General features: G+C 37.7%; 2 protein-coding genes across 4 annotated transcripts in view; one reads left to right on the forward strand and one right to left on the reverse strand.

Annotated features, from left to right (window-relative positions):
* SH3RF3 (SH3 domain containing ring finger 3) overlaps positions 1 to 13,432 on the forward strand; it is a 322,774-nt gene that overhangs the window by 283,686 nt on the left and 25,656 nt on the right. The window lies entirely within an intron of this gene.
* The window catches only part of SEPTIN10 (septin 10), a 50,046-nt gene that overhangs the window by 10,623 nt on the left and 25,991 nt on the right, over positions 1 to 13,432 (reverse strand). For 2 of the 3 annotated variants that reach the window (XM_085558382.1, XM_021545536.3), the window contains exons 2-7: positions 9,659 to 9,776; positions 8,776 to 8,971; positions 7,113 to 7,299; positions 3,382 to 3,543; positions 1,792 to 1,888; positions 1,113 to 1,275 (exon numbers count right to left, since the gene is read on the reverse strand). In XM_085558382.1, coding sequence (XP_085414508.1) covers positions 1,113 to 1,275; positions 1,792 to 1,888; positions 3,382 to 3,543; positions 7,113 to 7,299; positions 8,776 to 8,971; positions 9,659 to 9,776 — 923 coding nt within the window. Of the gene's footprint in view, positions 1 to 1,112; positions 1,276 to 1,791; positions 1,889 to 3,381; positions 3,544 to 7,112; positions 7,300 to 8,775; positions 8,972 to 9,658; positions 9,777 to 13,254; positions 13,431 to 13,432 lie in introns of those variants that run through there. The other variant, XM_077781562.2, reaches the window with a different exon arrangement.

Consider the following 13,432-nt stretch of genomic DNA (forward strand, 5'->3'; position numbering starts at 1 on the left):
GAAAATGCTATGGTTAACTTCAGTTGGTTTTAAACCTCTTTGACCTTTGGTTCTCTTTTTATGAAAAGGATGTATTACATTCTTGTTAAGTGAAATGTCAAGAGACCACTGATTCAAGGTCAGCTCAACACCACCTCAATGAACTAAGCTGCACATGTGTCTCAATCCAAACAATGAGAAACTGGTTTTAATGCAAAGTCTTATTCTGTTTTCATGCCTGGTTTAAGTCAGTATTTCCCACCATGACTACGCAGTAATGATGCTTCACTAAACCATGAAGGCTTGAACAACTCACAAAGCATCAGCTCTTCCCCAGCAGGATTCTGACCAGTTAAAAGTACAGTCCCATGCGTTAAAAAAAAAAAAAGCAAAAAAAAAAAAAAAAAAACACACAAAAAAAACCAACAAAGGAAGCTGGAAGAGGGAGATGAGAGAGGGAGATGAGAGAACTGGAAATAAATGATTAAACAAAACAGATATAACATTTTAAATCCTCCCTGTAGAAAGCAGCTTCACTACATGAAACAACTGAGTGTCTATAACCTTCAGCTTAACTTTCATCTGGAATACTCTTTTAACTCCTGACAGTCCAGCGAGAGATTTCTTAACCTGAAAATGCTAAGACATTTGTTATTTTGGCAGATAATGTGGGAAGTCAACAGTGTAACAACTTATTTTGTAAAAGTTTTTGCTTCAGTTTCCCTCTGAACCTGGAGTCCAACCAAAGTATTATTTATAATCAGACATTCTTAAGAAAGAAAGCAAAACATAATACTAATATATAATGAAAATAATTTAGAAGTTCATAAAGCACAAGTATCTAAAAAAAAACAGACATTCTTCCTGAGAAAAATTAAAATCCTCAGGTGTATTGTATAACATAAGAGAAAGATTTCAGAAATACAACTGGCTTTCATGTTTTTAAAAAGAATGCTCATTTCAACCTATATATTTCTCCACTAAGGTAACTGAATGAACAGCTACATCCTTCAATTAAAAAAAATATTCTTCCCTTCTTAGAAAACTTATTTTATGTATCAAAGCTGCTCTGCACTCGGATGATGTGAAGTGAATGGATGCTGAAAGCAAGCACTGCACACCAAGTCCTTTACCTGACTGGCTTGTTCTCAGGGCCAAGGTCTCTGCAACCCAACTTTTCCAGCCTGCAGCGTCTGTATGACTCATAATATGCACGAGTCTTCTCCTTTAAGTCTTCCATATTTGTGCAAAGCATCCTGCGAAGCTTTATAGTATCACAGTGGTTCTCATTTTCCACTAATCAGTAAAAAGATTTGATTATTATGCAGAAGTAGCAAAATAGTCAAAATAATTTTTAAACATCATCACTTTCTTTGTTCACTAAATATAGTTCTAGCAAAAGGTATCTTATTGTTTATTCCTTATAATTTCTAATATACACACTGAAGTCCTGTAAGTTTCAACTGTCCTGATTTCCTGATTGAGCTGAACACCACCACATTTCTCTCCCTTTTATCCCTCTTTATTGACAACCACAAATGTTTGAAATTTGGTAGTTCTAGAGGTACTGCCACTACCCTAACCTGCTCAAATACTACACACACCATCTCATAACTTGATCCCAAGAATGCATCAGTGTGGTTGAAACTACAAGTTAGTGCATGCCTCAAGTATTAATTGCTAAATTCCTTATACTGTTGATCCAAAATATAATCAGCCTGGCATCAGTGAAATAGTCCCTTTTATTATTGGTGAATTTTATACTTCAACAACAGCAAAAATCTCTAAAAACACTTTTAAGAATTCTTTTACCTTTTACAATGCCCCAAGGATATTGACGAGCTCTCACCATTTTGTCTCCAATTTTCACCTTCTCCATACTTCCTACCACAGCAAATGGCAAATAACCCTGTAGGAGTGGTACCAATTAAGTCTTATCTGTCAGCACTCTTATATAAAAACATAAAAACACTTCAGAAATAAACTAGGGAAGAAAACACAATTTTAGAAAAAGCCAACAGGTAGTTTAAGACCAGATATCACCCCTAGGAGATCAGCAGCTAGGCAGTATCTACTGATAAAAAACTCGAAGTACAATAGTACAATAGAAGCAGAAGGAGCAGTTGATAGATCCAGATGCATGTATTGACAACTCAGGGGAACATCAACAGGCAGGAGAAATGGGCCAACAGGCACCTCATGCAGTAGAAATGAGAGCAATGCTAAGTCCTGCATGTCAGGAGAAATAAGCCCATGCCCCAGCACATGCTGGGGGCCAACTGCCTGGAAGGGCACTTTGCAGAATAAGACATGGGGGCAATGACTTGGTGAACAGCAGGTTGTTCCCGAGTCAGCAGGTCTGTCCCAATGGCAAAGGCAGCCAACTACATCCTGAGCTGCACTAGGAAATGTCAGCCCCAAACAGAAAACTGCTCTAGAACATATGACTCGCATTCAGTCAGAGCTCATACCCCAGTAACACATGACAATCACATGTTGGAACCTGTGCTGTGGTTACTGCTGTGGGCTTGGCACAAAGATAGGCGGGGCACTGAATGCCTGTGTGCTGACCCACAACAGCTGACCAAATAGAGAAACACCATTACCTGGAAAATAAACCACTAGCAGAGCATGGAGGTGTTAAGTAACAAACCACCACATTTCCCCACAGCAAAAGGACCTGCTACTGATGGACAGCTGCACATTCTCACTCCCTGGCCAGGTAACACAGGTTGGGAATGCACAGCCATCCTGGTTCCTGTTCCCTACTTTCAAACCCCCCTACACACAAACATGGTCATGCGTACCTACAAACACATGCAAGAGAGCAGCAAATACAGAGTGCTCAAGGCAAAGCCATCTAGCTTCACAGCCTTAGCTGAGAGTTGGCAGCTACCTGAGACAGTCGGAAAGGACAACGGGAAATAAGCCAGAGTTACATCTGACTTCTTCATCCCCAGAGAAAATCTGTCCTAATTTCAAAATAAATTACTAAATAAAAGAAAAAAAGCAGGTGTAAGACTTGTTATTGTAGAAAGTTGGAGACATGAGGCACCTAAATATCTTCTCTACCAGATGTAAAATTGTATCTGTTGAGGAAAAGAGCAAAGTCAATCTCACCATCTATAATTGTAATTTTTAATTAACCAGGTATTAGAAAAATCATTTATACATGAGAACCTCTTTTCTGGTATCAACAGGTATGAACAGCAGAGGAGCAAGAAGATTTGCAAGTAGGGAAAAAAAACCCAATACATAAGAGCTTTTTTAAGGAGAAGAAAAAACAAACTCGTGACATGCAAACTTGCAAACTTAAAGACAATGGTGGTAGCAGTGACATTAATCAGTATTAGAGAATGATGTTTTAGTACTGAAATATCAATATTTTTGTCATTTACTTACATTTGTGATGGTATTAATCTCAGAAACTGTTTCATCATCAGTAGGAAACTGGTATATCCGGATGCCATTGCTTACCAATTCACTCATTATTTTCTTCTTGAACTCTTGTAGCTCAGCTTTAGAAATGCTGTCCGCTTTGCCTATAACTGGTATAATGTTCACCTATGAATGACATAAATTATATTAAATGAGTGCGACTTCAATTTTGAGGTGGCAACTTTTTGTAAATAGAATTGGTTTTTAATTAGCTGTTTAAAACTTCCTCCACAGTCCAAACCTTTCCATCAATTGATATCAAATTTTGACAAGCAATGAAAAATATTCTCATGGACATCATTTAACTAACTAGCAACCAGTAATTTAATATACTCCCTTAAAAGTAATTGATTCTAAGAACAAGGAAGGAGGTATCATAGAGCAAAGTACTCAAATGCAAGCAATGCCTACTTATTAACTAAATGCCATTAAGTATTTATATCTCTGTTAAAAAAACCAGTTGTTTAGCTTATAGCAGCAGGGGACATGGCTCAAGTGTTAAATGAAAGCTGGCAGTCTAAATACAGAAAGAAAAGGAAGCTGGCTACCAAACCCTGCCTACCCCTAAGCCTCTTCCTTGGATTCCTTTCAGCTACATCCTCTTCACCTCACCACTGCAGCACAGTTTCTCCAGTACCTGACATGAGCAGAGAAGTAACAAAGGCTAAAGCTTCTTGCTTACCAGTCCTTACACTAATTATTCAGAACACAGAATGCAGTTCCATTAAACTGCCCTATTTCCTAAAATAGTGATGGCAGTAACTTGGAAGCAATAGATGCCAATTTTTTCTTACAAATACTATCACCGCTCCCAACATACACATTTTTCAGAACTAAATGGAAATAATGAATGCCCAAATGGAACTAAATGGAAATAATGGATATCCAAATATTTTGAAAGAACAACATAAATAACTCTTACAAATTTCAGAAGATGAAGTGTTTTACAGAGTTGATCACAGATGCAAAAAGGAAGGAGAGGAAAAGGAAAAAAAAAAACCAACAAAACAAAAAAAACCATATACACTTTCTATTCTTCTGAATATTCTGCCTGAATGGAAATGCCTAGAACAGATTCAAAATGGTTATTTTTCAAATAAGACCTCCATCTTAAACAGTATGTCCCAAATAAAAAGCAAGCCAGCTCTGAAGTATGACTTCCAGGATTACCTGATAGTAGTCCTTAATTTTGCATCATACATGATCTAAGCATATATGGGGTAAAATATCTAAAATCAAATAAAATTATGGAATATATTTTTCTAATAATTTAATTAATTAAAATTGTATAAATGATCTGTTGCACTAGGAGTAATTCACAATCAAATCAAATTAGCTGAGGGACAACAACGCAGGTTTTCTCCAGTATAGGTCTAAAACTGGATGGAACACAGAGTCCTCAGAATTAAATTAAGCTCTACTCTTCTTCAACATGAAAGTTGTCTTTTCAATGTGAACATTTTTCAAGCACTCGCTAATTAAGAGAAAATTTCTTAGAAAACAGAAAACAAATAGGAGAGAAAGTCTACCAAGGAGAAAAGTACAACGCAAAATCATCAGAAACTGAGATTACAGCTATCAACATTGACATTAAATCACCACAATTGCATAAAAAATGAAAAGCATAAAATTAACACTGGTTTTAAATAAGCAACAAAGTAGGAAAATAAATACATGTAATTGAAATCATTGTTGGTTGCTAGAGCAGGCTGATTTAAGTGTACCTCTGTGAATCAGTATCAAAATTTCTGAAGATTCTTTCTGAAGGGAAAAAACCCAAACTAAATCTCCATGATATTTTACTGACTTAACCATAACCTGCATACAACTCTGTGAGAAGGAATTAGAACTGCAGAGCTCTTAGTTGAATAATCACTATTTCCAGCAAGAAAGAGTACAGGAAAACATCCCCTTTGTGAATGAAACCTGGCTGGTCTGTAGTGATGCCATTGTAAGCAAAACTAGAAGATTTTCCAGTATCTAAATGCTAGAGGTCCAAAATCTTAGCTAATCATCCAATTCATAATAAAGAAAAATAAATTGACCATAGATAGTCTGCTTTTTTATTCAAGGCCTGAAGAGTACAGGATGAACCTAATCTATTCCAAGAACTCTCTCTACCTCTGAGCATGTATAATCTGCTATTGTTTTGTAGCAGCAGACTGTAACAAGAGCACACAGTGTACACTGCAGTGGGTTTAGGAAGAAACTCAAGACAGCTTTTGATTTACACATTTGATGGATACATGTGGCTGTATCATCATCTCTTTATGGAATCCTGTACTCAGCGAATACACCCAGGGACTCCCACATCCTGGGAAATTTCAAGTTCTTAACTGCCACTAGAAGAATGCAGTACTAAAAGCACTATGAATATACTCCACAACAAGATGGAAACAAAACTACAGTTAAAGCATATACCTCTTTCTCTGTGTACATGGATATTTCTGTAGTAAGATCAGAAAGAATCCATTGCAAAGGGATAAAACACCAGAGTTACATGTGGTTTATGCTCTCTCTGTGCCAAAGCAGAATTAAAAATTTTTGCAGTAGGTGGCTAGAAGCCAAAATTCCCCAAAGCAGAATTACTTTTGCTTTATCCTGATGGAAACATTTTTTTAGGATGCTGGAATTTGAAGTCTATATCCTTTTCTTTTGAAAGAAACACTGTTTTAAAGGAAGTTCAGTAAAGAGCAGGCACAACCCAGAAACCAACATAGCATACAGAAATGTGCTCTCCCCTACTTTGTACCACCATACCTTCCCTCCTCTGCTATTGAGAAATTCAGAATCAAACAAAAAAACTAACAAAAATCCCAAATGTGCTTATCAACCACAAATGTGGACTAGACAGCCAACTTGATCCTTGCTATCTTGGAAAAATTTCTCAGAAGTTTGTTTTTTTCTTCTTTCTCAGAAGAAAATGCAGGAAGAAAATTTAGCAGGAGGGCCTCTAGTACAGCACAAAGAAAAAGGCAAAAAGCACAGCAAATGCATTTAAGTTTTTAAAATTTTCAACATTCCAACAAATTAAATCCAAATAACATAAGGTTTCTTAAAATAGGTTAAACATTTAGCTTCACACAGCCCTATTACAGGAAGAAAGTTAAGGATTTAGGAAATGCAAGTAATTTCACTAGAAACTGTTATTGCAAAGCTTTCTAAACAAATCAATATGTTAAAACACTACTGCAGCCTATCACAGTAAAAGCCACATTGGCAGGGTGTTCTGTTCATGGCTCTTCATGCCTCTTCAGTTATCTTGAATGAAGATCTTCACAGTGTTGCAGAGCTTTTTATATGCCAACTTTCCAGCAGTCCCAAAACTAGAAACAATCTTAATTAGAAATAGTACTGCACTTATGGAAGGTTACCCTATCAAATCTCTGTACAATGTTTAGGGTTTAATAAAAGTAAAGTTGGTGTGGTTCTACTTTTTTTAGTATTTTTTAACTTTGTTGTGCTTCTTTTTTCAGTGTTCTTGCTATGTCTCTCTTTTTGATTTGTAAATAAACAAGTGATGAACTGCAAGGTACTTGCAGAGCCCATTTATTCTGAACTTAAAGTATATCAGTAGCAAAAAACATTACAAAACCAAATGCATCAATATAGAACTGAAAGATGGTAGTGGACCTAAAAGCTACAAGATGCTTTAGAAAGTAAGACAAATTCTTGGAACTGTTTCCAAGTCTTACCTTACTGTCTAGGCTTCTCATAGTTAACAAATCTATGGTTTTTAGAGAACGGCCTGTAGGTGAAATGAAATAGAGGCAGACATGGATGCGAGTATCATGGTAGCTAAATAAAGAACGTATAACTTTCAGTTCTTCCTCGAGATAGGCTTCAAATTGTGCATCTACATAATCCACTATTGGCTGATAGCTGTAGGAAATAAAATTTAACAACCAGATATTAGCTACTCCTAAACAGAGACAGACTAAGAAGGGAATTCTCTTGTATTGTTCTACAGATTTTTGCTTTACATGTCAAAAGGCTGCTCAAGTAGTGCAGAAAACTACATGTATAGACTAATCCTAATTTCTGAAAAGTAATTCAAAAACGAATTGTGCATCTAATACAAACAAAATATTTCCTAGCTACCATTAGTGAAAAAAAAAAACTACATAAAGTTAATTATGATTATAACCAAACTTCCCAAGTGATGTTTTTAAATTTTTGCAATTAAGTTGTGCAAATGCAGAATTCTTAAATATAAAGAAGATACAACAATCTCTTAGGTACAATACAAGAAAAGAAAGAATATGCGACTAACAGTACCAAGAAACAGGATGAACTTTATCTTCTGAAGTACTGTACACGAGAGAGCTCTTAAACAATAGACAAAAACTAAAATGAGAAATGTTAGAGAATAAAAATCCAATTTATACTAAGTATAGTTTAAGTTACTTTATCCTACTTAAAACCAAATTCTAATGTGTTTTCAAAAAGAAAGTTTTGCTAGATGTAGAAGCATTGCTTACAGAGGACCCTTACATTTTTTCTGCTCCACAGAGTTTACAAACCAGATCAAATGCTATCAAAATCCAGAAGCAGGTGTTACACACAAAATCAAAAGAACAAAAAGGCACCTCCCATACCACACATCAAAACCTCTAATAGCTATACGAGTATCCACTTGCATCTCCTTCATCCAATTCACCAGCAGCAGCTATTATCCAGTCATATCATAAGCCACAGCTGTCATGATAATCTTAATGTGACTCTCTAACCTTTTATTATATGAGTACCACCATTTAGGTACTCACATTGCATAAATTCTTTACAATTAAATTAAAGAAACAAAATCTGCTGAGACAGTTTAGTCCTGTAAAAAATTCATGAAAGCGGAGACTCAGAAAAGGTTCTGAAAGACACCAATGTGCTGCCTCTACAGCTTCTGACTAGGCTGACTAACAAAAAACAAAGGCCTTCAGTTATCCACAAGATGTTACTTCCAGTTTAATGTCTTCAACAAGTTACAGTCAAATTATTAAAAACCCTGTAGATCCAATCAATATAATCTACATACAGTACTTTATAATGTGCTTAACTGTTTAAAAACCCACCCATTGAACTCCCTGCTTTTCTCCACCCCCAAAAGAAACTACTGCATGTACACACATTTATAAAAGATTAAGAAAGAAAAGATTTCATAAAGAAAGGAGCAGAGTTCATCTGAATTATAAAATAATTTCTTACAAGAGAAGAACAATGTGTTTACTTTGGCACACAGGGAAAACAGTTAACCATCTATTTGGAATACATGTAAGACACCCACTTACTACAAAGCCCAAAGAAAAATCAACTCGCACTTAAGACCAAAACTTCAGCATAACATAGTGACAAGAGGGCACTTACGTATCTGCTTTGTTCACCTGGTCACCAAATCCCACTGTTTTTACAACTGTCAGCTTCAAAAGAATATTACTTTCCTGGAGTTCAAAAGTCTGGGCTCTAAGTCGCACACTTGACAGAAAATGTGTTGATGGAGAGTCCTCAAAATCAGTGTTAAACAAACTGCTCACCAAGGCTGATTTCCCAATTCCAGTTTCCCCTAAAGTTAAACAGAAGGGTTGGAGAAGACACTTTTCACATCAAATAAATAGATAATAATCACAGAAAGTGCACACAAAAACTCAACTGATTTTTCTGTGTAAAACTGTACATTTGTGCATTCTTTTAGTGAACACTAAATATATTTTCATTATTTTTTTCATCCTAGATATAAGGGTAAATTATCAGCTAATGAGTAATGAGCAGAACAGTGTCTGGACACTTTGGTTTCTTTAAAAGTCTGAATTAACTTCCTACAGATTTTTAAAAGTTAAGTGGCTAGCTGTGAAACCAGAGTCAACAAACATCTTTTAAGAATAAGGGTAAAATATTGAGCAAAACATTTGATAAGTATAGAAACACTTCAGTAACACCACCTCAGAATTTTAGAATTGTTTTCATCTAAAGCTCTTTGTTACAGCTGTAAGCCCCATTTACTCAAAAAAATCCAAAAGGCTGCTGATAAATAAATAAATGACTGGCATACATTTTCAACATTTTTGGTCTTCATATTGTTTATGAAAATGCTACATACAAACACAAATAAACAAATCTGGGAGAAGGGGTGGAATTACAGTTCATGCTTAACATTAAAGAAACTGTTTAACACCACAACTGGATTTAAATTCCAGTCACTTCCCAAGATGGGTATACCACTAAAGACTTTAGGCATCCAGATACTACTCACCAATGCAAAGAATGTTGAAGCAGAAGCCATGCTTGATGGATTTCCTAATCAGTTGATCAGGTAAGCTGTCAAACCCAACATGCGCTGACAAGGACAAAGTTCGACAGCCAACATTTTGCTACAGAAAAATAATTTCAAAATATCAGTTAACAAGGCAATAAAAATTCCACTAGAAAGCTACAATTCATTCCTTATGATTTCACACACAATGAGGAAAAGCCAAATCCGAAGGAAAAAGACCTGTCAAATGAGCTTTATTCCATAATTTAAGAAAAAAAAAAAAACCAAAGTAAACAACCTTATGAAACATGAATGAAATAAAGTAGACAAGTCCAACTGAAAATGTAAACTGAAAATTGTAGGGAGAAAATAGACCACAGTTGGTTTGCTCTTAGAAAATAGGCAAAAGTACTAAAAAAAAAAAAAAAAAATCTAAGCATCAGAATTCAAAATAGAATGCATAATCAGAGGAAGGTGTACGTTACCGAACAGAACTCATTCTGAGGAGCTGGAACTGAAATTGCTATTTATGTCAACTAAAACATTACCTACACTCATTTTATTTTAGAACTCTGAGATAGCATTACATCTATTTCATTAGAAATATCTAAAGGTGCACATTCCTTTTCAAACATCAGCTAGCAATCTAGAATCATGACATCAAGGCAGTGAGCACACTAAACTGCATGAGGCTAAAAGGAAATATCTTGATCCATACAAATGAACTGTATTTTTAAAGAAACATTACATAACAGAAGTAGAAATGGTGACAGGTCCATGCTATTCTTTCTTTTATATTTCCAATTCACATGGAATTGGAAACCATTATTGTTTCCTGTGAACATGTACATGGTCAACAGCACGAAATTTTTTAATTTAACACTTAAAAGCCCATTAAAGTGACACCTTTTCTAATAGGTATGCATAGCAAGTCTCAGAATTCTTGTAGCTAAAAGGAGATGGATATTCCTCATGGCATATACCCATCCTCTTCTTTATCTGCATACAGGACTTCCTTGTATGGACTTACAGACTGCACTGCACCAACTGCACCAACTCATTTTACATTCCTCTAATTAGATAATTCCATTTTAGACTAATATGAGGGAAAATGCATATCCAAAGTGAACAATTTAAAGAGAAAATATTACATATTTCAGTTATTAAAAAATGTACATTCAAAGCATGTCAGAAAACAAAATTTCTCAAGGCATTCTACCAGAAGAAAATTACTATTAAAATGTGCTGAGAAACACAGAGACCTGTCCATTTAAAGACAAGTGGCTGCAGAGTGGCTGCAGCACTTCTAAGAACTCTAGCTACTAAGTCTGATACTCAAAGCACCTCTACTGCCACTAGGACAAGACAGTTCTCTAACACAAACCATTCAGCCTCCACACCAAAAGCCAGTGCAAGTGGCTCAGAGTAACTGAAGAAGGGAGGCCTTTCACCTTCATGTCACCAGCCTGAATCCCAACCTCTGCACTGCCATTTCTAACTCTCCAAGCAAAAAAAAAAACTCACAGGAATAAATTTGTTTCCTTCTGATGTCCAGATGTTAGAAAGATAAATTATTTTGTCAGCAGAATTGCCTTGTTAAGGCTTAGGGCTTGACATGCCTCGATGATCTCAGACCTGGAGGAGGTTAACAAAGCCTGGGGAGCAGGATGTGTTAATGATAGTGGACACAAAAAAAAATAAAATTTACAGGCCACAAGGACATTTGGCAGAACACCCATTATAAGGAAGAAACTAACAAAGCCACATCAGCAACTATGCTGAAATCAACTGACTCCGCTCCAAGGAAATTTTAGCAGGAGGAGATTGTGACCACCAACTCACAGACCACCAACTCAAAAGAAGAGAAAAACTGTGAATGTGGACTAATTAGCATGACAATCGAGAGTATCACTAACCAACTGAAGATAGAACACTAATTAAGCAAATTATGCAACTAGTAGCCAATAATGCTTGATCTCCTTGTTTGCCAAAACCTATAAATGTAGTTTTGATGACTGGGCAGCTAGCATTTTGTGGGTTACCATCTAGCACCCCACTTTGCAGAAAAAGAATAAAGAAATGGAGGTAGCTTGTCTCAGTGTGTAAATTGCTGCTGCTTACCAAGCAGCAAGCCCTCTTTCAGGACAACACCTACCTTCCTTACAGAGGAATCATGGTCTAAACCTATTCCACCTGACAGCAATTGAAGCATTCTCATAATAGAAAAGCAGTAGCCCACATTTTTCCTTCTGAAATTTTCCAAGGACATCGAGCGTTTGTCTCTCTGCTATTGTCTAATAAATAAGCAAAAAAAATAAGTCCACAAAACTGACCATACGGTATCTGCATTCTTACCACTTCTAAAAGAAGTATCAGCTCATTGATCACCTAATTGATATCACCTAAATCTCACCTAACTCACAGCTCATTTCTTCCCTCAACCCCATTTTTAATAGCTAGTGGCATAACTAATGTGTCTGGATTTCTCCAGATTCATTACATTGGATGGGGCTCTGAAGCAGCATGGTCTAATGAAAACTGTCCCTGCCCAGAGCAAGAGGGTTGGAAGCAATCTTTTTGAGATCCCTTCCAACGCAAACTATTCTAAGATTCTATTATTTAATCAAATATTTTGGTTTATATAAAGTTGTCTTGCCCATTAAAAACAGCATGAAAAAAACATAGCCTGAGATGGTGTAACACTTAAAAATTATTTCTTTAAGAAAGAAACTTGAAAAAATAGTAATCTTTTAAATTTACCACATATTTTGACCAAAACTGCACAATGCCATGAGGTACCAAAGCAAAAGCTGTGTCAGACTACATCCATTATTTTGCATAAACATCGGTAGAACGAGACTAGCAGTCTAAGCAAGAAACTAGCTTGCTACTGGATTTACAGACGTGACTGAAATTTGCCCTCCAAAACTCGAAGAAAACCGTAACCAGTGTGTGATTATGCAGGGAGTGGGGGACCCGCCAGCTCCAGGCGGATACACGGAGGTCCTGGGAAGGATGCGGTGCTCCCAGCCGCGAGGGTGGGCATCCCATTAACATCCCATGGGCACCCCAAATCTGACTCTTCCCGAGCCCCGAGTTTTCCACTACTATCTACAGGCATAGGAACTAGGCTCCAGCACCGTCGTGTGGATGGGTTCGATGTCTTCAGAACATAAAGCTGACAGCTTTGCCATTACACAGAAGTAATTCTTTAGCAGATGAGATTCAACTTATTACCTGAAATACGCGATGCGCCACGGGAGCGCTAGGAACAGTGACATCTGAAACCCAGTTCCTGTAACAAATTCTAAACGCCTGGCAGCTCTGGGAGCTAGACGGCGTGAGGAAGGAGCCTTCATCTCCCCCGCTAACCCGACCCCACCCTGACGCGGCCCTCAGCACAGACCAGGGGCAGCGCCCGGAGCCCCGCAGCGAGGGCAGCGAGCTACAGGCGGCACTTCCACCTCTTGGCACGGTGCAACCACCACCGTCCTTCCCCTGCCGGCGCTGGCGCTGCCGGGCCCCTGCGTCCCCTCAGCCGCGCCGGGCTCACCCCCGGCACGGGGGCTGCTCCCCGCACCGCGGAGGGAACTCACCAGGTGCCCGTCGGCATCGGAAGCGGCCATAGCCCCACCAGGGAGACGCACAAGGATGGAGTAGAGCTGGGAGAGAAGGACTCAACCAAAACTGCCGCCGAAGGGGAGAGCCACGCGGCGGGGAGGAGCGCGGGGCGGGCGCTGCTGGCGGGCGCCTCCCGGCCGGAGGGCGGCGCGG

The sequence above is a fragment of the Lonchura striata genome, chromosome 1 (assembly GCF_050655825.1).
Source record: "Lonchura striata isolate lonStrDom1 chromosome 1, ASM5065582v1, whole genome shotgun sequence".
NCBI classification, from domain to species: domain Eukaryota; kingdom Metazoa; phylum Chordata; class Aves; order Passeriformes; family Estrildidae; genus Lonchura; species Lonchura striata.